At 44.3% G+C, this 25,819-nt stretch overlaps 1 protein-coding gene across 4 annotated transcripts; it reads right to left on the bottom strand.

Moving 5' to 3' along the window:
• Nucleotides 1-600: 600 nt before the first annotated feature.
• LOC135246137 (GTPase KRas) lies at nucleotides 601-20,592 on the bottom strand. 4 transcript variants are annotated; one of them, XM_064319693.1, is made up of 6 exons: nucleotides 20,006-20,592; nucleotides 12,618-12,735; nucleotides 11,168-11,346; nucleotides 9,276-9,435; nucleotides 4,778-4,902; nucleotides 601-4,514 (listed from the first exon to the last, which is right to left on the bottom strand). In XM_064319693.1, exons 2-5 carry the CDS (start codon nucleotides 12,726-12,728, stop codon nucleotides 4,783-4,785), a joined length of 570 nt encoding a protein of 189 aa, XP_064175763.1. In that variant the 5' UTR covers nucleotides 12,729-12,735; nucleotides 20,006-20,592; the 3' UTR covers nucleotides 601-4,514; nucleotides 4,778-4,782. The 4 variants fall into 4 exon arrangements, with proteins under 4 accessions (XP_064175763.1, XP_064175761.1, XP_064175759.1 ...); XM_064319691.1 differs by lacking the exon at nucleotides 4,778-4,902 and having other exon boundaries at nucleotides 20,010-20,562; XM_064319689.1 differs by lacking the exon at nucleotides 4,778-4,902 and having other exon boundaries at nucleotides 20,006-20,558.
• Between the last annotated feature and the right edge of the window lie 5,227 nt (nucleotides 20,593-25,819).

The following is a 25,819-nucleotide window of genomic DNA, read 5'->3' as shown; positions in this document are numbered from 1 at the left end:
ACTAAATGCAACATTTATTGCAGAGACTAAATGCAACATTTACTGCAGAGACTAAATGCAGCATTTACTGCAGAGACTAAATGCAACATTTATTGCAGAGACTAAATGCAGCGTTTACTGCAGAGACTAAATGCAGCGTTTACTGCAGACAGACTAAATGCAGCGTTTATGGGCTATCAACATAGCAGAGACTAATGCAGCTTACTGCAGAGACTAAATGCAGGTTACTGCAGAAGACTAAATAACAGTTTTGCAGCAGCTAATGCATTTTATTGCAGAGACTAATCGCTTTCTGCAATTATACTGCAGAACTAAATGCAGCGTTAATTTGCAGACTAAATGCAGCGTTTACTGCAGAGACTAAATCACTTAATGCAGAGACTAAATGCAGCTTTTACTGCAGAGACTAAATGCAGCATTTATTGCAGACAGACTAAATGCAGTGTTTATTGCAGAGACTAAATGCAGCGTTTATTTCAGAGACTAAATGCAGCGTTTACTGCAGAGACTAAATGCAGCGGTTATGGCTCCTCACAGGCCAATGTAAAGGCCAGAAGACTAAAATCCCAAAGAAATGATAAAAAAACAGGCCCCCCACGCTTAACATTTTACTTTCATTTCTTTATTATACCTTAAATAGGAGTCGTGAAATTTCTCCCTACATACCGCATACTCCAAGAAAACATTAAAGGATGGCGTCACACAGTGGTCATTTTTTCTGCCCAATCAGGACCCATCTCCATTCCAGATTCACACCCTGACAAAATTCCAAAACCAGACTTAAAACAGTTTTGTTTCCCCGGAAAAGGTCAAATTTACACACACACACGCACACAAACAAACACGCAGGCACACACACACACACGCACACTTCACACCCAGCCCAACAAGCACACACACACAAAAGCAAACTGCACTTTTCAGAACTGTATCTATACAAAGGTTGTTTAAATGCATTCCAGGTAAACATCACACATTTAAACAAACCGAATGGAGACGAGAACAAAAAAATAAAGTTTTACTAACATGGAAGGAAACATTTCAGAACCGCGGAGTGTTACTTCCCAGCGAGCACGAAACGTTCTCGAAACGTTGCCGCGACGTCATGCGAACGTTATGCCATCGACAAGACATTCCAGTAACGTTGCGAGGACGTTCTGTGTTCGCTGGGCTCTGATATGCAGCAATATTCACCGTAATTATAAAACATACAACTAAATACACTCAATACAAGTTTCAAAGGAGAAAATAAGATGTTACAAGATATAGCTGGGTCAAGGTCAGAGAATGCTTATGCACTATTAGGAATCAATTTTCGGTATGCTTCTTAAAACCTTGCCATCCGTTACAGGCCTCGCTCGGCCATTTAATACAGACTCTTGGCGATGGAGAACGAGACTTCGTGAGCCCCTTACTTGGGTGTTGCTACAATGAGCTACCCAAATCACCGATAAGTCTGAAAGCTAAACCAACCGAAACGCTCAGGATTTCTATCCGAAATCACCGCAATCGGTTGTCAGCTCCACCCACTTTTGCTGCGCGGTTTGTTCCGCTTCAGTAAAATGCATTATTGCTTTTCGCTTTGGGTCCAACAGGTGCTTAGAGCTGCTGCACTTCTCCTTACGTTTTCCTTAGTCCTCAACGCAAGCTTAGAAAGAATAGCTGATAAGAGCCCCAAATATATTTTAAAAAATTAAAAAAAAACTAATTTGTGAAATATTTACCAAGAAAAAGGTCTCATGTTTACTTCTTAGAACTGTTCCAGATGAAGATGCTGTTGTCAGTGACTTCCATGTTTGTCCCCAATATAGCGCTCAATATAAATAAAGAGTATTTAAGAGACTAAAGGGTATATATGCTTATTATTACGCTGCTAAACATACTTACTAAACCATTGCCTCAATGGCATATAAAAGTGTGCAGGACTTAGGTGTGGCTTGTTTTGGCACTTTGCCTTAAAAAGATGGCAATATTAACCAAATCGGCCCCTGTTCCGATATGCACATGCGTGCCGTCCGCGATACAGTTTAAAAGTAACCAAACGCTGCCCGTGTTCACGTCCGGTCCTTAGCAGAAGGGAAAGCTGTGCAGCGAGACCCGTCACCGGGTCATCTGCCGATTCTCCAGTCGATCGGGTTAGTTTGAAAGGAGGAGCGCGGAGACGGTTAGCACGGCGTTAGCCGCCCGAAGTCGAGTTCCACCGACGGCGAGTCGCGTAACGCGGAGTCGCCCGTCGCCCGTCGCAGGAAAAACGTCGCCTTCCGTCGATAACCTCTCTCGGGCCAGGGCGTCGCCTATCGCAGCCAGGCCTGAACTCGTAGCGTGACCGCGTAGCCTAGCCGGTACTTGCCGAAGTCCCCTTTATTTACTGGGTCACTCGGAAGCTCAGGATATTGCTTATGCTACCAGTGCTGCGATATTTAAAATCGGCTGTCATTTGCATATTCGACTGGATTGGTCAATTGAGCTCCTCCCACCTGCTTCAGCCAGTTTCAAGGACAGAGAAATATTTTTCAAGCAGGCTCGTTAAAACCGAAAAATTATGATTTGTTAGCCTATGTGCCGCTTGATGCTAAGTATCGCCAAATTGTCTAAAAACTAAACTTAAGAATTTAAATTACCACCAATCACTATTAAAATCAATCCAGGAAAACAGATATGATAGAAAATGTATGCGTTGGATCTTGCTCATATTTACAAAGTTTAAACATATAATTCACTTTTTTTTAAAAATAAGTTTTAGTGTGTTTTTAATTGGCCCTATTTTCCAAGGGATGAAGGATATTTCAGGCAATTAAAATGCATAGTCTTGAATGACTTTTCAAATTAGTACTTTGCAGACTCTTTGGAAAAGTAAAATCAAGGTCAAGGAGGGACAAACAGCAAGCAGGATAATGGAAGAAGACTCTGGATGGTTCTGGAATTGCCCTAGCCATTCCATGAAATTCCACATGAGCACGAGGGGAAAGAATCCAGGATAAAAAGTGATAAAAAGAGAGAGGAACAAAAGGTTCTGTCTTTGCCTTCGCTATTCTTACTTTTCCGTCAATGTCAGGACTAATGTGTTCTTCCACATATACCTGGGTAATGCACTGCTGGTCACATGAAGACCACAGCCCAAGAGCCCAGCCCAAGAGCCCAGCCCAAGAGCCCAGCCCAGGAGCACAGCCCAAGAGCACAGCCCAAGAGCACAGCCCAAGAGCACAGCCCAAGAGCACAGCCCAAGGGTTAACCCCAGCCTCTGCGCTCTTTCAGGCTCAATGTGCCGCTTCCTTTGTTTATGGCACACAGTAATTAGCCACAGCGATTCATCTTTTTTGAGAAACGCTTTCTAGAACAGTCCTTTGGCTCCCTCAACCAGGCCCTATCTGAAGAAAAAAAATCTCTCAGAATTAACATCGCCAGTCTTAATAGGCTAATGACTCTATGGATTACTAGCTGGTTACCTTTACGATCCATTAGAAGTTAGGCTCGACCCATAATACGGTTTAAATTTCTTGACCACGCCCAAGGTGATGTATTTAAAGTGTGGTGAGACTCTTTGGCACGACCAGTAACCCGCTTTCCTGTCGCGGCGTCGGGCTCTCAGACAGACCTCCGTGAAGATGTTTCAGGGAAGAGGGGCAAAAAACTCAAACCGGAAAATAAATAAGTAAATCAAGCAGTGCCATTACTGTGGCATTGAACAAAACGGTTTTATAATAATTTTTTTTTTTTTGGTGGGGGGGGGGCGCGACTAAGATTTCAGTTTTTAATTTGTCATAATTTCTTCCCATTATGAGGCCCACATTAAGACTCTGCTAAGCCGGTTGGTTAATGACAAATGTGCAACGACCACAAGTCCCACAGTTATGGCTAAAGGTGATTGGCCCCCTTATAATTATCATCATCATCATCATTATTATTATTATTAGGCCATATTTCATATTTTACTGACAACCACTTTTGAGAGAGCAGAGCTAACAGTCAGTCCCCAGCATTGCAGAGATTCTTTTCTCGTTTATTATTACAATTCAAATACCCGACACCAAGTCTTAAAATGCCACACAAATACCCCTCAAGCTATCACTAAGGTCCATTTCCGATTCCATCAACAGCCGCACCGCAATCAAATTTCAATAGTCTGGTGACCCTATCATGGTAAAGGGCTACACAAACCCCTGGCACTCAGGAGAACTCCGGCTAACCTGGGCTTGTATCAGTTAGCCAACCGCAGAGAACATCGTCCCCGGCAACCGTTTGTGACACCGATTGAAAACAGGAGTTAATAATTTAGTGTTAAATGTACAAAATAATACTTTCAGTTAGGCACATTTTAAGAATTTGTTTTTTTTTTCTTTTTCTGTCGTCGTTTGTCGTTTCTTTAGTTCCTCGTTGGGAGAAGGGACGGCTGTTCACATGACCACGCACTTCGCCTTCGACTTCTTCTTCTTCTTCTTCCTCCCCTCTTTGCTGGTCTTCTCCTTGTGCTTGCGGATTTCCCGCACTAACGTGTAGAAGGCGTCGTCCACACCCTGCGGTGGGGGGGGAAAAAAAAAAAAAAAAAAGCGCAATGAGAGAAGAGAAGGAAACGGTCAGGGCTTTAAATACAGCATCTGGAGAGAGAAAAAAAAACGAATTTGGTAAAGACGTGGCTCCAGAGTGGAGGAGGGCAGGTGGTGATGTCAGATGAGGTGCGTTGTGACCGCCGCCCCCCCCCCCCCCCCACCACCCCTTCAGTGGTTTTCCGGAGCTTTCCGGGTGCGGAGACGACGACGGCCCGCCGGGGCGCACTTACCCCTTTCACATCGCAACGCACTTCCTAAGCTTCACGCAGCGCGGAGTCTTTTCCTCCTTGCTTAGCGTATTTAGCCGGTGCTCCCTGATCTCCCGCACCAGTGTATAAAAGGCATCTTCCACTCTCTGCAGTGCAAAAACACAACTCCTGCAGTGTTACTGCAGCGGCACTGCGGGGGTGGGGAAGGAATCATGGTTCTAGCAAAGCAATAAGAAGCTACCTGTTTGAGTCTTTGATTTCTTGTATTTAAAAAATAATAATAAAACCACATCCCAAATTCATTCTCTCCCAGATGTTTCTTTAAAGTTTGGCCTGGTTAAGTTAAGTTAAGTAACTCGGGTGTTTCCCTGTCACTACGGATAAGAATGGCAGCTAAAGGAAGCCCATGTAATTTAGCCTAATGTAATAATGTGATTATAAGGGCCTGGATTCTACCAGATTCTCTTTTGTGACAGAAAACAAATTTAAAGACCGTTTTTGGTCCTTTGAGGTTTAAAAGACAAATTGCACTTTTAAGGATTGGCCTTGCGTAACAGTCAAACTCCGGCTGGCTGTCTTTCTGGCCCGTGTGATTTTAGCGGAGATTTGAGCTTGTGGTGGTTGAGGTCGAAAAGGGAGGCCGAATCACAGAGCCCGCTTCCCCCCCCCCCACCCCCAGAACCATTAGGAGTTGTGATTTGAGCAATGCAGAGAGACAGAGAGAGGGAGACGAAGAGGGAGAGATTGACCGGCTTGAAGGAACAGACCGCGTTTGGACCGCACGATCAAGCGTCCATCAGAAGCACCCAGAGCAGCAAGATCTCCATGCCAATCACGGCGGCAGCCAATCGCAGCGTCACATTCAAGCTCTGCGCGTCTCACACTGGGCGGGGCTACCAGTCGCTTACCTGCAGCAACCAATCAAAAGACTCTGCCCCCCACTGAATAGCACTATGACGGGGCAGGGCTCGCAACGTCTCCGCCTACTTTATACACATGAAGTCTCACTCTCAGCAGAAGAACTCAACGCATGCGCAAACACCGTCCCGTGCAAAAATACATAAATAAATAAAATAATAATAAATAATTAATCCATTTTCAATGAGCTGTAAAGGAGGGGAATAGCACCACATTGTGAGCAGAGGGAGGGGAGGGTTGGATCCAGTAACTATCAGTAACGCTGATCGCACCAGACAGCACCGATCACACCAGACAGCACTAAGCGCACCAGACAGCACTAAGCGCACCAGACAGTGCAGATCGCACCAGACAGCACTAATCGCACAAGACAGCACTAAGCGCACCAGACAGCACTAATCGCACCAGACAGCACTAATCGCACCAGACAGCACCGATCGCACCAGACAGCACCGATCGCACCAGACAGCACCGATCGCACCAGACAGCACCGATCGCACCAGACAGCACCGATCGCACCAGACAGCACCGATCGCACCAGACAGCACAAATTGCATCAGACAGCATTGATCACATCAGACGGCACCGATCGCACCAGACAGCACCGATCACACCAGACAGCACCGATCACACCAGACAGCAGTGAAGCGACCGCAGGTGACAGGACACACGATTCAGAGGCGATCACAGAAAGCGGAAGAGAGATTTGTTTTCTGAAGCAAGATCCTGGCGCCACAGTAAGGCCCCTGCCGGTGTTACGACGTAGCCAGAACTCTACCTCTCTTCAGATACCAACAGAACAGACTCATTTACAAACGTACTGTTACCCGATAAATCAGCATATACTGATATTTGTACTGTAAATGTACAGTGCAGTCCATAGGTATTTCAACAGGGATGCAACTTTTGTTGTTTCGGCTCTGCGAAACAGCTTCAGAACACACCATTCAACATCTTCAGAACACATCAATAAACACGAACAGCTTCAAAACACACCATTCAGCAAACACCTTCAGAACACACCATTCAACAGAAACAGCAAATAGTTACACTGTTGAAAAAATAGCCTTTTGCTAAATTTGGGAGCAACGCATCGCGTGCTTGTAATAAATGTCTTTAATTGTACACTGTCCCCGGTAAATGAATAAATGCACTGGGCATCATCCCTGGTGATGCTCCACAAAGCCTGAATTGCAGAAATCCAGTCTGGTGGATGCAGATTGAGTGATCGACTTTGCCGGTTAATAATAGTCCACTGTGTTTTTTTTGGCCCTGAAAAACTCCTTGGTTGCTTCAAGCAGGGCATCTGGGGTCACGGCCCTGCAGCAAGGTAAAGCGCCGTCCAATGAGTTTTCTGGCATTCTGGTTGAATCTGATCAGGTAAGACGTTCCTGTACACTGGTCCCCCATCACATCGGTAAAGACAAGTCGGTTCCAGGGGCAGCCATACATTAACACTAAACCGCAGCACTCCCTTTGCCACGTTTCACGAATGTGAGGAGCAGTTCCTTTCCATCTCTACACTTGCCTCTTTGCATCACTCGGGCACAGGCTAATACTCACCTCACCTGTCCCATCAGACTGTCCCAGGACTCAAAAAACTGTTTTTTGTTCTTGAGGTTTATTAACAGTGGTTTGCATCCTGCAGTAAACCCTCAGAGGTTATATGCTGGTGTAGTCTTTATTTTAGCCTCTGAAACATCTATGCCTACATCATGGAGAGTGTTCTTGATCTGTTCCAACAGTGGAAAAACAGTGGTCTTCCGTGGTGTACCGTTTTGTTTGCTATTGCAGAGCTTGCCAGAGTGTTCTTGCTTCTTAATGTACCCAACAGTTGATTTCGACATACACAATGTTTTTGGCTATGCATCCAATGAATTTATTCAGATTTTCATCCCACGATAGCATTGACACACGGTTCTCATGTTGAGAGACGACAGTGACAATGTCAAATGCAAATTCCAAACCTTCAATTAACCGCTTTTGTTAGCTGTCTCGTGCATGAAGTAATGATGCAATAACACACATCTGGCCAAGAAAGCAGCCAACTGTCCGATCACTACTGCTCCCCTAACCTGAGGGACTGTGTATACGAGGTGCTGCAATTCATTACATTACAGGCATTTAGCTAACGCTCTTATTAGTACAGTACTACAGGAGTACTCTTCCAATGCACCAGCAGCTATTTTACACACTACAGGCCTACAGGAGTACTCTTCAAATGCACCAGCAGCTATATCACACACTACAGGCCTACAGGAGTACTCTTCCAATGCACCAGCAGCTATATCACACACTACAGGCCTACAGAACTACAGGAGTACTCTTCCAATGCACCAGCAGCTATATCACACACTACAGGCCTACAGAACTACAGGAGTACTCTTCAATGCACAGCAGCTATATCACACACTACAGGCCTACAGAACTACAGGAGTACTCTTCCAATGCACCAGCAGCTATATCACACACTACAGGCCTACAGAACTACAGGAGTACTCTTCCAATGCACCAGCAGCTATATCACACACTACAGGCCTACAGAACTACAGGAGTACTCTTCCAATGCACCAGCAGCTAATTTACACACTACAGGCCTACAGAACTACAGGAGTACTCTTCCAATGCACCAGCAGCTAATTTACACACTACAGGCCTACAGAACTACAGGAGACCCAGCGCCACCCAGAGGAGAGATGGAGCATGGGCCAAAGCCAGACCCAGCCCCGGCAGGAGAAAGACAGCCGTGTCCCCGTCCTAATCGAGGGGTCCACTAAAAGCGGCCAATCACGTGATGCCACAGATAAGCGAAACAGATCGTTGAGGCGAGTGAACTCCACCCAGAAATCACAATTTAATATCGTGGTATCATGGTCACCTATGCATTTGCAATGCGTCACATAATGCTGCAGCACCCACCACAGATCATGTGTTCCACCAGTGTGACATCACCCCGCACTAACTCCTCCCCTTTCCAGTGTGACATCACCCCGCTATATCTCCTCCCCTTTCCAGTGTGAAATCACCCCGCTATATCTCCTCCCCTTTCCAGTGTGACATCACCCATATGGGGGCAACATAGCTCAGGAGGTAAGAGCGGTTGTCTGGCAGGCGAAGGGTTGCCGGTTCGATCCCCTGCTCTGGGCGTGTCGAAGTGTCCCTGAGCAAGACACCTAACCCCTAATTGCTCCCAACGAGCTGATTGGTACCTTGCATGGCAGCCTTTCACCGTTGGTGTGTGAGTGTGTGTGTGAATGGGTGAAAGAGAGGCATCAATAGTAAAGCGCTTTGGATAAAAGCGCTATAATAAATGCAGTCCATTTACCATTTACCCCGTCATATCTCCTCCCCTTTTCAAAGCAAAATCACCAAGATTCAGAAAATTTATTGGAGTTCAGCTAAAAAAAAACAACTTCAAACCTGGCGATACTGGACCACTTCACGATTTTTAAAACAAAAAAAATTCTGCAGTGATTCAAAAAGAATACCGCAGGAAACACACAGGCGAAACACAGGTCGCGCTACTTATTCTGAGGGTAAGAGACGGAACATACCAAATGGCGGTTTTGGCCGAGTGTGGGGGGTGGGGGGGGGAGTTTACCTGTCTGGTTTTAGCAGAGGTCTCAATGAAGGGGATGCCGTAGTTGCGGGCCAGGTCCTGAGCTTGCTTGGTGTCCACCGTGCGCGAGGGCAGGTCACACTTGTTCCCCACGAGCACCATGGGGACATCCTCGGAGTCCTTCACCCGCTTGATCTGCTCCCTGTGGGGGGACGGCAGGCGGAACGTTCCGGAGACGTGAGGGGGGGGGGGGTGGAGAGTCCGCCGAGCCAGGCCGTCGCGGGTAAACAACACCGCGCCCGAGAGCCGTGGAAATATGGAAGGAATGCGGCGCCGCTGGCCTGGCGTTTAGAACTCCCGATTATCTTTATGGCTAGGAATGCTGATCGTCTGAGATTTATTTCGTTTTCAACGGTGGTCTGGTCAGGGGTTTTTAACGTTAAGAGTTCACCTTGAACCTCCCTGAAAGGTCAGAGGTCATGCTCGTGTGGTTTCTGATTTATTCTTTGGCTGTCCGTCACAAAATTCAATTGAATTGACTGAGCCGAGCAGAGAAGGCCTCACAGCATCCTTCCAAAAGACAAACCGGCATCGGGGCTGTGTGGTTCAGTCCACAGTACAGGCGACCATTAAGCCAAATACGAACGTACCCCGCAGCTAGAAGTTCACTACAGCACTTTGTGCACCATCTCTACCAGTAACCCTCTCTGCACTGTGACCCCATCTCTACCAGTAACCCTCTCTGTACTGTGACCCCATCTCTACCAGTAACCCTCTCTGTACTGTGATCCCATCTCTATCTGTGACCCTCTCTGCACTGTGATCCCATCTCTATCTGTGACCCTCTCTGTACTGTGATCCCATCTCTACCTGTAACCCTCTCTGTACTGTGATCCCATCTCTACCAGTAACCCTCTCTGTACTGTGATCCCATCTCTATCTGTAACCCTCTCTGTACTGTGATCCCATCTCTATCTGTGACCCTCTCTGTACTGTGATCCCATCTCTATCTGTGACCCTCTCTGTACTGTGATCCCATCTCTATCTGTGACCCTCTCTGTACTGTGATCCCATCTCTATCTGTAACCCTCTCTGTACTGTGATCCCATCTCTATCTGTTACCCTCTCTGCACTGTGATCCCATCTCTACCAGTAACCCTCTCTGTACTGTGACCCCATCTCTATCTGTAACCCTCTCTGTACTGTGACCCCATCTCTACCAGTAACCCTTTCTGTACTGTGACCCCATCTCTACCAGTAACCCTCTCTGTATTGTGACCCCATCTATACCAGTAACCCTCTCTGTACTGTGATCCCATCTCTGTGACCCTCTCTGTACTGTAACCCCATCTCTACCAGTAACCCTCTCTGTACTGTGACCCCATCTCTACCAGTAACCCTCTCTGTACTGTGATCCCATCTCTATCTGTGACCCTCTCTGCACTGTGATCCCATCTCTATCTGTGACCCTCTCTGTACTGTGACCCAATCTCTACCAGTAACCCTCTCTGTACTGTGATCCCATCTCTATCTGTAACCCTCTCTGTACTGTGATCGCATCTCTATCCGTGACCCTCTCTGTACTGTGATCCCATCTCTATCCGTGACCCTCTCTGTACTGTGATCCCATTTCTATCTGTCTCTACATGTAGTGGTGTATGTCTCTACCTGTAGTGGTGCATGTCTCTACCTGTAGTGGTGCATGTCTCTACCTGTAGTGGTATATGTCTCTACCTGTAGTGGTGCATGTCTCTACCTGTAGTGGTATATATGTCTCTACCTGTAGTGGTGTATGTCTCTACCTGTAGTGGTGCATGTCTCTACCTGTAGTGGTGCATGTCTCTACCTGTAGTTGTGTATGTCTCTACCTGTAGTGGTATACGTCTCTACCTGTAGTGGTGTATATCTCTACCTGTAGTGGTGCATGTCTCTACCTGTAGTGGTGTATGTCCTCGAAGGACTTGGTGTTGTTGATGGCGAAGACGCAGAGGAAGCCCTCTCCGGTCCTCATGTACTGGTCCCGCATGGCGCTGTACTCCTCCTGACCTGCAGTGTCCAGGATGTCCAGCAGGCACGTCTCGCCGTCGATCACCACCTGCTTCCGATACGAGTCCTGCCCGGGGGGGAGAGGGGGGGCGGAGAGGCCGTGAGAAGGGGGAGGGACCCAGCAAAACCGGAAGACGGAAGACAGAACGTCTAATTGGCTAGACTCAATCTGCGTCGCGGGTCACCCCGCTGTGTGGATCCCTGCCGTTTCCTGATTCGTTAAGGCTGCTGAAAGCATCTGCTTGGGTCAAAAAGACCCGCTTTAACGTTAGAAATCGCCACGGAGTCGAATTTCAAACATTTTTAAACAAGTTATTTTAAGCCCAAGTATTTAGGAAAAGCTGTGGAAGGAGGAGGAGTCAGAGTCATTTCAGTAATAAAGTCTAAACGCCTGATGGCGTGGCCTCTGACCTCTCTAGTGTTAATGCTTCAGTTACACCGGTGATAAACACAATGTCTTAACACAGCAAATTACACCTGTGCCAAAAACACGAGTAACATAATCGTAGGACTATTGCCTTTTGCCTCCAACGATTCATTTTTCACTAATTGTTTATTTATTTATTTATTTAACCCTCCTGTTCTGTTCATTTTTTAGGTACAGCAAAAATGTTCCCGGGTCAATCCCCATACAGGGGGGGTTTGCAAATACATGAAATGAACCATTTTCATTTAAAATGTTGATTACACTAATTAAGGCCAGTAGAAGAAGTTTCATACTGAAAAAATATATATATATTTTTTTTTTTTTAAAGTATTTTTCCTAGATTTTCAAACTTTAAAAAGGGTCAATTTGACCCGCAACATAACAGGAGGGTTAATGTTTATTTGATAGGGACAGACACATTTAAACACAGCTTATTGACAAACAATATCCAATGCAATGTATCACGGCATTTAGGGCATATGCTAATTTCCGATGCTTGTCCCTAGCTGGGCTTTTCAAACACGCACACATACTTGTAGTAAAATCAAGGCGGACTCTTTAGGACCAATTCCAATGGCAGTTCCATCATAAAATAAACGACTGACCCAAATCATATCCGTGTCCGCAAAAGACCATCTGACCATCATCACCTCCGTTTCTTTCTCATCTTTCTTTTTTGCCCTGCAGGTGCCTGAAGACTCGCTAGCCCAGAATTCTACGGTTCAGCAAACGCAAGACTACGCTTTCGCCGCTTTGAGTTGTCACGCTCAACTGGTAGTAAACTGACGCAGCGTAAGCGCGATGGTGTTGCACCGGGGACCTGGGCTGCACTTTTTTTGCCTGTTTCGCTTGCCGTACACCCGGGAGCAGGAGCCAAAATGGACGTGCCGTAAAGGAAGGGAAGAGGTTACCTCGATGGTGGGGTCGTACTCGTCCACAAAGTGGTTCTGGATGAGCTGGATGGTGAGCGCACTCTTCCCCACGCCTCCAGCCCCCACCACCACAAGCTTGTACTCCGTCATCGTTCACCTGTGAGAGGGGGAAAATGCGTTAACACAAACTTCCTAGGGCTGTGACGGTACGGATTTTTTCTTACCGCCGTGAAAAAGCAACGTATCCCGCCGGTTCAGCGGTTTACCGCCAAAAACAATAAAATAAATAAAAATAAATAATATTAACGTAGACTAACTATGTTCAGTACACTTAGCACCTTTTGGGAAAAAATCTCAAGAGGAACCTGGCCATAGAAGGGGAGCCCATCCTCCACTGACCTTACGGGGTAACGAAGCGACAGAACACGCTAACCGTGCCAAAGCCTTTATGACACAGGACAATCATGGTGGTGACGCAATAAATCTGGTACATTTTAGACAGGGAATTTCACGTTCATTACCTGATGGATAAAAAGGGGGGGGGGGGGGGGTCAGGTCTCTGTCAAGCTGCTTTGTGACCATGTCCTTTGTAAAAAAGTGCTACACGAATACAATTTCACTTTCAATTGGAATTAGTTGATCACACCAGAGCTAGTTGCTGAGAGTAGCTGTTTTTGTCCTCTCCCAAATGCTTAATGTTCAATTCCAACACAGGTGGCTAGTTCAAGTCAATGCTACCTGACAATAATTATAAGATTGACACCTACATCCACCCAACAGGTTTCTGCCATATTTAGTACTTTCTGAATCCTCTCTGCCAAGAGGTCACTGCAAGGTCAGGCAACTTCTTGTTTTTGGTAGGAGCCGTAAGAAATAGCTTTCCCTCTCTCACCCACCAGTTACCACGGCGACAGTCTAATGACATTACGCATTATAAAGCAGGAATAACACTATTCATGCTGAAGAGCCACACAATCGCACACGCACTGGGACCCACACTATAGAAGGTTATGGTTCATATTATTTTGACAGAGTTTGTCAATTTGTGAAGGCCATATATATATTTTTGACCAGTTTTCATCTTACTATGGACCAGTTTGGCATTTTGGAATCGATTGCAGCTGGAATCAGTACACCGGTTCGAACCAGTGAATCTTTAGACGACTCAATGTTGACATTCAAGTACCGAAGACAGAATTTGTTCTAAAAGCGGACAATAATACCAGAACAGAAAGGTAAAAAAAAATACTTCAAACTGGATACAAATCTGTTTTCACGTTTTCTTTAAAAAAAAATTTTTTTTTAACCTCACCCCACACCCGATGATGTCCCCACGGAACTCTACCTGGCGAGATGAACGGGAAGGAAGAGCTGAACTCGGGCCGCGGTCGATTAAAGCAGGCGCTATACTTAGTAAGAAGAAGAACTTTTTGGAGCAAAAAGACGCAGTGAGAACAACTGAAGAACAAAAAGACGCGGTGTTGTGTGTTCTCACGGTGCAGTGCGCGACGACCTCCAGGGAGAACTTTTAGAAAATGCCTTTCTTGTTCTCAGACCACCCCCTCTCAGCTATTGGTCCAGATATCACATGGTTGGTTACGTCACGGTTGAGAGTTCACAGGGCAGACTTCAACTTTCTTTTCCGGTTCATTCATTGCCTGTACTGTACTGTGGTAGAGGGCGAACGTACCATCTCCTTCGCCTTTTTTTCTTCTTTTGCATAGCTAGATAAACTAAAGCCCCTTTAAACTCCTCTCTCTGTCTCTGTCGCATTTGTGCTTCTGTCACCGCCGCCATTGTTGTTTCGTGTTGTGATCTCGCGTAGTCCTTTCTCTTTATACATCCATGGCGTAGCCGTGAGATGGAGGTCTAGGCGAGATTCCAGCCCCACTTAATAGCTGCCTCGTAAGTATTCTGCGCCCCCCAGTGGCGTGGAGTGACATTAAACGGTGCAGTGTTCTCGCTGAGCATACTGACGACGGTGTTCGTGGACATGTTCGCCGGTGGCTCTCAATCCTGAAGTTCTTTCTTCTTACTGAGTATACCGCCAGCTTAACTGAGACACAACCAAACGCAATATTTTAATGGACCAATTATAGATGGGGGTTGGGGGGTGGGGGTCAGAGAACTGGTGGGCTTTGTGCTGGAGGCTTGCACACACTGCACTTTACAAACTCAAAACACTGTGTCCTTTCGTTTGTTGCTTATTTGAAACGCATCGATTTGTCAGAAAAGTTGTTTCATTTTTTGAGTATAATGGCACCATAAAAATATCAGGTATCATTTTTTCTTATGTTGCCAAGAAAACATTTGCTACTGTGCTGTTATTACCATTGACAGCTATGGATGCTACATTTTATTTCATACATCAAACGTAGTGCTTATATTTAAGTGCTACAATTTCAAATAAAATAAATTATAAAATTCCACACTATGAATAAGAGAATGTGAATATAACATAAAACAATAAAAATAAAAAAAACTGTGATAAAACAGTAAAATAATATAAGAAACTACTACAGAGTGCTGCTTTAAGTTAAATTAAAAAGGTACATTTTCAATTGCAGTTTAGACATTTCCACTGGGCTAGTCTAATGTGTTTTGGCAGGGAATACCCACAATTTGGCAGTATTAACAAACTTTCACTTACCTAGGCTTTGAGGCGAGAATTCTCTCACAGATATTAATATTTAGGGATAAAACTCTAGACAACTGGAAGATATCAAAATGACAACACAAAATTGTTAAGTAGTCATGACGACGAGACGGAGAGGAAGATATCGCGCTTTAGTCAAGAAACGCATAAGTGACCTTACAGTTCACTTCCGGGTCACAGCCTGTCAACACAAGTAAGCCTTTACAGGACAAAAATAAATAAATAATAAATACTGAATAACATATTGCTTGTGAATGTAGTGCATGCTAAATAACACTATTGCTTGTGAATGTAGTGCATGCTAAATAACACGATCGCTTGTGAATGTAGTGCATGCTAAATATCATTAGGGCTTGTGAATGTAGTGCATACTAAATAACACGATCGCTTGTGAATGTAGTTCATGCTAAATAACACTAGTGCTTGTGAATGTAGTTCATGCTAAATAACACTAGTGCTTGTGAATGTAGTTCATGCTAAATAACACTAGTGCTTGTGAATGTAGTTCATGCTAAATAACACTAGTGCTTGTGAATGTAGTTCATGCTAAATAACACTAGTGCTTGTGAATGTAGTGCATGCTAAATAACACTAGTGCTTGTGAATGTAGTGCATGCTAAATAACACCAGTGCTTGTGAATGTAGTTCATGCTAAATAACACTAGTGCTTGTGAATGTAGTTCATGCTAAATAACACTAGTGCTTGTGAATGTAGTTCATGCTAATTAACACTAGTACTTGTGAATGTAGTTCATGCTAAATAACACTAGTGCTTGTGAATGTAGTTCATGCTAAATAACACTAGTGCTTGTGAATGTAGTTCATGCTAATTAACACTAGTACTTGTGAATGTAGTTCATGCTTAATAACGTCGCACAGCTATAGCATCCCTGCCAGCCAAGGCGAGATTGCGGGACGGGGGAGGGGGGGGGGGGGAGGGACTCCTGAAAGACAGGTTCGTCCAAACTAATCAATAACGCTAACGAACCTACCGTCGTCTACGTTTGTGTGATTCTCTTCCAGCTGGCAGCAGCACATATACCTGCTCTGCAGAACTGGTTTTGAACATGATAACGCCTCATTTCTTCCCGAGGGGAAAGCCCGTCTGCCTGACTTTCAAAAACAACCCTAAAAAAAAAACACGAAGCCAAATCTGGGTCCGTGAAAGCCCAAAGATTACAGACCCATTTCTAATCTTCCGTTTCTCTGCAGCAGCCCAACAATTACTCACTTATTTCAGCTCTTATGACATTCGGTTAAAAAAAAAAAAAATTCCAAACAGGCTTTTGCTGAGGTCATAGTACAGAACCACCAGCTCTTGTAAAAGTTAACAATGTGCTGGAGTCCTAGGTTCTCCGTGTGTCTTTGCTGGCTACTGTGTAGTTAAACGCGATATTTGACACAACTGTCCGGCTAATTGTTACCATTGGAGAAGTTCATGTGTATGCACAATGCTCAACGACATATAGTCCATTTATACACACACACCCAAAACATGTTGCCCATGTTAAAGAACTGGAGGGTTTCTGGTGCTTTTGAACTTGAACCTGTCAACAGGGTGCCAACTGAATCTGTGAAGAGAAACATGCACTGAACTCTGGGAAATAAAGGTACTGACCCAAACAAACCTCTGAATTAAGACTGTTGTGTGCCGTCAGTAATTCACATTTAGTCATGTTATTTATACTTTTTCTAGCTAGACTAAAATGGCCTAGGTTTAGAAATATAACGTAATCCCACGAGGTTCATCTAAGGGCCTACACAATCTAAGAAGGTACGCAGAGCGCGAGGAAGAGAGAAACAAATAGCATCTTCATGAAATTAAAAACTGGACAAACTTTTGGAACCAAGTTATGAAAAAATACACCAATAATGCTTCCAGTTATAAAGACCACTGATCTTCAATTCCAGTTGAAAGATTGAAAATATTGGTGTTCCTTCCTGGGATTGCATACTCAAAATAAGATCACGCAGTGCTGCATTGTCCGCAAGACCAAACCGTATTTCGTCCCAGTTTTATGCTAAATCTCGACTCCCACTTTCAGGGATTTTGAACGAGGTGTAAAGGTGCAACAAAAAACGGCCTGTCCTTCCCATACGCGACAGGCTAAATACCGAGAAAGAATAACTCCTCTCTCTGCCTGGAAAGCGGCAAACGGGCTTTCTGTGACACAGCTGATCAAGCCTTTCACTCCACCCAGTCCTGATGGACCCCTTCACAGCCACAGACTGCCTTGCTCACGCAAACACTTTTCAGAGTGTAAAAATGGGCAAAAGGCTCTTCTGATACAGGCCAGATAGAATAATAACGGTCTCTTCTCATTTGCAAATCCGAGACAGTTGGATACCAAATATTCTCATATAGAAGAACGCTCACACCTTCCTGTGGCTGAAATGGGACACTGTAAAACTGTCATACCCCTACTATCCACTACTACTAGATACTGCTGGCACCCCCATTACCAGACACTGCAGAGAACATCCATTCCAACGCCCGCTTCTCTACAGGTCTAATCAAGGCACCTCAAAACACACAAGTCCCCATCCGCGCTGGAACCTGTGATTTTCAAAAATATTTATTTTAACCTGTTCATAGCAAAATACCGATGTGTGCATTTATAAATATTCAAACGGAGCAAAAAAAAAAAGTTTCCTCTTCAATTGTTCTGAACGGCAGAGATGCCATTTAATACACAAATGAGAAATTTAGCACTTTCCCCCCAAGCAACAAATATTGTTTCGTCGTTCAAGAGCAAATTTGTGAACACAATAACTAAAGCCTGGTGCACACTAGAGGATTTTCAAATCTTAACCGATTTTAAAAACTTGGGAGACCACAGACATAACGACAGATTTAACCGGTTTTTAATATTTTAATCGTAAGAACGCACACACCAGACGATTCAGCCCAGACGCAGGGCCACACACTTGCCGTTTAGAGTGGCGATTCCAGGGACTTTTTTATTTCTGCAAACCGATTCCCCGTCTCCATGGAGACCACAACGTTACAATAATTACATATATACATAATACAATAATATTGATACTTTTGTTGCTACGTGCAGTTGCTTAACCGCATCGAGTATAAAACAATATCATCCGCAGAGAACTTCTTTGGTTTTGGCAAGCCGAAATAAATTCGGTTGGTGACGCTTCCCGGTCAACTCGCTCTCATTGGCTTTTGCGGGTTTCTGTTCAATATTCCATTGCTGTTCCTTTCACACTACAAGATTTCAAATTGTAAATATCAAACATGTTTGATATTTACGATTCGAGATCGGGGAGACTCCGATCCGGTCAGTAACATTAAGATTATGTCTGTAAACCCCTCACACTACAGGGTCATTTGGTCAGATAATCGGTTCAGATAACCTCGGATCGGGAACGCCCCCGCGATTGTCGGGAAGAGCGAATCGGGTACAAAATCGGCTCAATTATCCTCTAGTGTGGGGCCAGCATAACAGATACTTCGATGCCATTTCGTAGTACTTAAGATATTTTTCAAAATGAATAGTTTCAAAATGAATAGTTTCAACACTCATTGTTCAAACTCACTCGAGATGCTTTTATTTTCCGTTTCGACAGAACACGTCAGAACGTCTCCCCTTTCATTCCGCACGCTTACCGCAATAGCTCACATTGTTCCTATACAATACAGATACTCTACGGGAAAGCTCACATTCCGTCACAGTTTATTTTTCATTAAGCTAAGATGTCACATCAAATGTGACATTGTGTAGCTGGCCGACTCGCATACATGCTGTCAAGACCACTGCCAAAAGCGTAAACCAGCCACTAACGCAAAACAAATGCAGAGCAAATAAAAAAACGGACGCTGAAATTTAACTACGTACAGGCATCTGGACCTATTCGTGTCCTGTAGGTGCACCTATAGTACCAGAAAACTGTTTCATATTGGCAGCACAGATCAAACAGAACACACCGCTTCGAAACAGTACTATGAAGGAAAATACATTAAGTTAAACTCAGCATAATTTTGCTGGCGATTTATATCAATGATCTCAATGTCAATGGTATCTTTTCGGTCGCATTAGCCTACCCAGTGAGCCAAAGCAGGAAAAGGTCCACATGGGCATTGCAGACAGATTACCTATACGATAAACACTACTTAATGCAGTTTATTGGTTCCAAGTGTGAGTTTAGCCTAACGAACCGCAATTTACAAACCGCAAAAAGCATTTAGGCTACAGCAAAAAAAAACAAAAAAAAAAGTTTATAGTTTTACACGAAGTCATATTTTTGGAGGGCACACCGCCATAGTAGCTCACAGCATAGGTCTGCGGTACAGGGCCGTGTACGAATGAGAAACCAATGGGCGTTATGTTGTATTACATTTATAAACGTAACGTAACACAAATGTAATGAACTGCTAAAATTCCCTTATACAGTCGAATGCATGTGCAAAAGAACATACAATTTCGCCACCGCGCCTCGTTTCCAACCCAACGGCGACTTAATTTACCTTTTGTTTGCAGTTCCGCGTCCAAAGTACCGAAAACAAGTATGTGCGGTTACAGTCCTCTGTGACACGATCCCGGCATCTTTACCTTCAATATTAAATTGCCAAACAAGGTTTCTCCGAATAAACCGAATATTGGGCAGCGGGGAATCCGACCGGCTTGCATTAAAACAAATAACAATGCAACTTTTAAACCTCCTAGTTTGCTCCGTTCACTACACGAGTACGTCTGGCCCTCACACGAAACTGGGCGGGTAGCTAATGTAGAAGGAAGCTCATCAGACCACTTACCTACAGCTATAAAGCGAAGCGGGGAGGTCAGTCGGTTCGGCGATTTTCATTCGTTTTCTCGGCTCAGTTGTGTTAAAGGATATTTAAATTCTGTGTGTTACACTGGATGTACACAAAACGCAGACGGCAGAAACATGACATTAACCCTGGCTTTAGTGTGTTGAAGGCAGACCGGCTGCTTCTATCATAACCACTCGAGCTGACAAATGGGCGTCACGAGTCTCATAGAAAGGGCTGCCTTAAAATAGACAATACCTAGTCGTATGTAGGGAAAATTTAGCCATTTCTAGTACATAGACCCTAAATAGCTACAAAGATGTACCTGGTATAATGTTGGACCGAAATCAAAATGACATTCAATAATTACAAATATGTAGCCCTACCTAACTTAAAGCATATAATATAAACATTTTCCATTTCATTCACTCATTTATATCATAAATATTTTCTGGGAAGGTACACTTTAAATAGGTTAAAATAAGTCTCAATCTCAAATGAGGAACATCTTAGTAGCCGTTAACTACCCCGTGTAATAATTGGCCATGATTACTTAAGGAGGGCATACAATCATAATATTGGCTATTATTTATACACAGTAGGTCTCAGAGCCTACGGTTTTTTTGCAGGAAGCCCAGCACAGCGCTTAAATAGGCTCTATAAATACACCCGGAATATGACTAAAAATACGTCATGGTAAAGCAAGAGCCTGATTCGTCGATCTCATGCCAGTTATATTTTTGTTACGCAAGGGGCGCGATCAAATAGCTTCATGTAGCCTACTTCCGGAATGTAACAAACTACGATGCCCAAGAGCCGATGATGAAAGAACCGGTTACGCCAGCCTGGTTGGTGCTTTTGTAGATTATATGCTGAAAGTAATAAGTAATTTTGAACAGAAATGATATAGGCTTTGCATATACCGCAGTATTTACACCACTGCCTTGGAATATGCGCGGCGGTAAGCTGTTTGTTTTCGCCAACGACGTCTTTCCTTCTGAGTTTCATGCTGACGTCACCTTAGAAGCCATTCCTCATTCCGCAAGTTCAGCAGCTATATTAATAAATGTAAGGTGTTAAAAATTAAGCCCCCTTTTTGTACCTTAAAAAAGGAAGCAGAGTCCTACATTAGAACATTATCTACCTCATGCAATAGTAAAGATGTGGAAACCTTAAATTTGTGCTCCAAATTTAACATACTAATATAATTTTAATATACATACATTTTTTATTTTTTGATATACTGCATTTTGGTTTTACTGCATAATTCTCATTTTATATTTGTTTACGTCAAACTTTGTAACCCCTGGCGTTGTATATTTGTTTGTTTATTATTCCTTATTATTCTATATATGCTGTATTTTGTATATCTGATGCTGAAGTTAAATTAAAAATTATTTTTTTAAAACGCAAGTTCAGCAGGACTGTAGCTTTGAAAGTCCCAAAACAAGCGCCGCTCTTTCAGAGTTAATTTAGTATGACCGTTTTGCAGGATTCACATTCAAATTCGCCATCATGTAATTGTTTACGGATAGTCCGTTTATAGACGCTTGGAATTATGCATAAAAATCAAATTACTGCTATTAGACCTTTGTTTAACAACTACTGTATATAAAAACAACGGTCGGGCTTATTGAATAAGAACAACTATTAGGCTAATTGAATAATTAAGAACAGAAGTTGGAGTGAAATCCTAAAACCAATCAGCACTCGTTATGTACCCCCGCGGTAGCCCTGTGTTAAGGGGGGGGGGGGGAGGAGGGTGGTGTTAGGCGCTTTCTCTGCTTCACTCTCCTGCGTGAAATAAAAATTCCAAAAAAACCTTGTGCTGATCTACCTTGCACTCCAGATAGTGGGGTAAATCCCAGGCAGTGGGGCATCACAAGCATGCAAAGGCCATAGAGTGACTTCTCATTGTATTCCTTCTCACCCACATCTGATTCCAGCAACAAGTGTAACCGCCCATTTTAACTCAGTGCACTTCATTTATCAAATGAAGTGCACTGATACCCGATGTACAGTTATACAGGCAGAGGTGCAAATAGGCACTCTTCCGGTTACAGCTCACTGATGCTACGTGTGCTGATGAGATGTGTGTGCTAAATCACGCCAATATACATGGCTCTGTTTGCAATGGTTCTTTGATAAATTAACCTGAAATGTAGTATCAATGGCTTATCTTTGCGCAAGTTGGCAGAAATTCATGCTAACATCAACAAGTTCCAGTAACTCAGGATTCTACATTGTTGATAATAGTCTAAATTGATTTATTAAGTTGGAAACTCAATTGATTGTCTGTTGAGTACAACTATTCAGCTGTTTGTACTCAATTAACCTTTTCTCTTAAGTTTTTTGCTTTTAATGACATTTAATGAGTAATTTAATGATAGGCCTACAAGAACCTGAAGGTGTTAAAAACCTGAAAATCATCTATAAATGCTTTAAATAAATCACCACAAGATGGAGCCACATACTCAACAAACTCTGAAGTCAGACTCAATATTACTCAGATTGTGGTTATTGTTTGACAGCTTGCTTTTGCAATCAAATGTCTATGAATGCATATTAATTGGGCCAATGACCCAGTGATCTTAGGTTACTGTAAAATATTGTCTCATGATGTATAGTCCAAGGTTGAATAAACTGTACCTCCACAAATAAACTCAAATTCATTTTGGCTGTTGCTCAACTGACTTAAATAATAAACATATTAGAACATATGAAGAAATTAAGCTTTAAACTTGTACAGTTAGTTTCTGGAGACTGACAATCTCATTGTTGATTGGGAAGTCTTGTAAACAAGCCACAAAACATGCAACAATGGTGCTATTTAAAAAAAAAAAAAAGCGAGACAGCACTGCTAGCCAGTGAGGATGAAGAAAATGATGTCAAAGAATGAAAATGTAAACATTTGCTCATGTTATGCCCTCACCACAGAGAATGGTCTTTTGAATCATGTTTCAGCCTTCTAGAAATTACCTTATATCCAAGAATGCATGCTTTGCACTAGGGATGTGACAGCAAACCGGTATGATGGTATACCGTAAAATTCAAATATGAAATAGTACTATCATAAACGTAACGTAATACCGTGATATTAAATCACGTGACAAAAGCCATTTTCATGCGGGGAATATTTTTTTTTCAACCAGTGCCCAAATGTACGATAATTTCGCCATTTCAAAAAAGGGGAAGGAAATGACTAAATCCTCTGGCTGCTGATTCAGGATCCGGTTTTCCTTTTCACAAATCTGATCCTAGATCTGTATTTAGAGGCAAAGTCATTTAAAAAAACACGTTGCGTCTTTCCAGCCAATCATTATGCTTAATGCATGACGTGCGTGCCCCAACGGGAGCGAGCAGCTGCACGGCTGCCGTTCTCCCGCTCGTTCTTTCTGGGGAGAGGCAAAGAGAAAGTCATCGGAAGAACTGAGGTTGAAGTTGAACTCACAGAGTAGGTAGGGCCAGTTACGCACTGAGAGACTTTTTGGACATTTTGAGTCATGCTTCCACAAGAACAAACAAATATTGATACAGCATATTAAATACATTGACACAGCATAACGTTATAATTCTCAACTGTTGTTTCCATGCCCATGAATTGTACCGTTACAGCTCTCAATTATAACAATTACATGTTTGAGCGATTGCGATTTAATCGTGGGCTATTTTACATTATCCATAGACCAGGCTTTTTAGTGAGTCTCATTAATTTGAGTAGGGTCCAGGACGTTGCCTGCTTCCACGCAGCGTATGTGGTGCACAAATGGTAAATGGTAAATGGACTGCATTTATATAGCGCTTTTATCCAAAGCGCTTTACAATTGATGCCTCTCATTCGCCAGAGCAGTTAGGGGTTAGGTGTCTTGCTCAAGGACACTTCGACACGCCCAGGGCGGGGTTTGAACCGGCAACCCTTCGACTGCCAGACAATCAGTCTTACCTCCTGAGCTATGTCGCCCCACAAATGTTTTTCTCGCCTTTGTGGCTGTTGGTATTGCGCTCATTGTACCCTTTTAGTTTTGTGAGTTTTTCCCACTCTGCGTTTGGGTCCATTTCCCCCGAAAACCCTGGCACGGGACTCAAGGACTGGACCGGACAGGACGGGACGGGATCCCGACTCAAGACTCAGGAACGGGACTCAGGAAAGGCACAGATCCGGACTCTCAGACGCACACTGAACTGGACTCAGACAGACACAGAGCAGGGCAGGTAGACCTAAGAAATGGGCAGACAGACAGGCAAGCAGGCGGGGAGACACACAGCAAGACCGACAGACACGCCAAGAGACAGACAGACAGGGAAGGAGAGGGGGGAACCCAAAGACTGGCACATGAACCGACAGATGGGCAGACAAGGCAACAGACAGGCAGACTGACATACAGACAGACAGGTAGACAGGCGGGTAAACAGACTGGCCGACAGACAAGCAGGCAGACAGACAGACAGGCAGGCAGACAAACAGACAGACAGGCAGGCAGACAAACAGACAGGCAGGCAGACAAACAGACAGACAGACAGGCAGGCAGACAAACAGACAGTGGGGCAGGTGGAATGGCCGTTAAACAGTCCGGGGGACGGACCGGCCCCATCCACAAGGGGGAGTGCTCCCCGGGGCGTGGCCGCGGAGATGCTCCAGGGTTGCTGGACGGCCTGGGTCCCTGGGAAGCTCCTGGACGCGGGGCCACCAGGGGGCTCGGGAACACAGGGCAGGGCAGGCGGCCCCTGCTGGACCCTGGGCAGGGCAGAGATGAAATAGAGGTAGAGGAGGTAAGCATCTGGGAAATATAACATTTTTACTGTCAATTAATTTCATAGATTAAAAAAAAAACAAAACAAATCATTATCATTAAAGAAATACCCTTTAAAAGGCTGCTTAAAATCAGGCATGAACATACAGAGCGTACATAGGAACTGGAGAGGGTAGGAGTGGCCAGTTGGTGAAGTCTAGGAAGTATTGGGAAACAGCCTCCACTGCGCACGTTCACAACTGCTGAGGGTGAAAGAGCTTGTGCCCACCGATTTAAATGTAGAAATCCGAGGTGATTTAACAACCAAAGAAAACCTCATCAGTCCATTTTTTATGATCATACATTTCATTATGGGCAGCAGTTTCAGAAACAATCGTTCTTTTGGTCCAGTGGTCATGGGAAAATATTTATGTACACGTGCATATTTTACTACATAATGCACGTATTTCAAACTGCTTTTTACGCAAAATTTCCCAGAGACCCTGGTGCCAGACTCGTCTGGGCCAGAAGAGAACAGGGTCAGGTGCAACCTACTGTCCTATACCCAGTACCCCCACTGCCTGGCACACAGCCCTCTGCCAGACCTATCCCAGCATTAAGAAGAATGGCATCAGCAAAGGCAGACAGATCTCTGTACTGGAGGACTCAGACAGCCATGATAACATGCTAACAGAGAACATATACCACACTGGCACAGTCTCATGGTACAGGGCTCAGAGGGAAGTCTAGAGCAGTTTGAGCTCAACTTCTAGCACCTCAAAAAACAGGCAGAGAAACTCAAACAAGAGCCAGAGTACAAGACCTTGGAGCCTGAGCCTGAACCCAGTGCCCCCTGCCACTGAAGTACCCCCTCCCGCCCCCTGCACCCCCAGTTCCCCAAAAGGGTACAGCAGCCTATGTACCCTGAGAGACAGCCTGGCAGTGCAGAGTTCACGCAGTTCAGGCAGGAAACTCTGGCTAGCTGTAGCTGCCGCACGCTGCAGGCTAACAGTGAGGTAGCCAGCCTCCTCAGGCACACTGCAGGCTAACAGTGAGGTAGCCAGCCTCCTCAGGCATACTGCAGGCT

This window comes from Anguilla rostrata, chromosome 19 (genome assembly GCF_018555375.3).
Source record: "Anguilla rostrata isolate EN2019 chromosome 19, ASM1855537v3, whole genome shotgun sequence".
Lineage (NCBI taxonomy): Eukaryota > Metazoa > Chordata > Actinopteri > Anguilliformes > Anguillidae > Anguilla > Anguilla rostrata.
This window is presented reverse-complemented; position numbering and strand designations above follow the sequence as displayed.

Excerpts from the sequence above, each read along its gene's own strand:
- LOC135246137 (XM_064319693.1), bottom strand. The coding sequence starts at position 12,728 with ATGACGGAGTACAAGCTTGTGGTGGTGGGGGCTGGAGGCGTGGGGAAG. Across the intron at positions 9,436-11,167 it reads GAGGACATACACCACTACAG|GGAGCAGATCAAGCGGGTGA; the intron begins GTAGAGACATGC and ends GTCCCCCCACAG. Across the intron at positions 4,903-9,275 it reads CCTCTGCTAAAACCAGACAG|AGAGTGGAAGATGCCTTTTA; the intron begins GTAAACTCCCCC and ends TTTGCACTGCAG.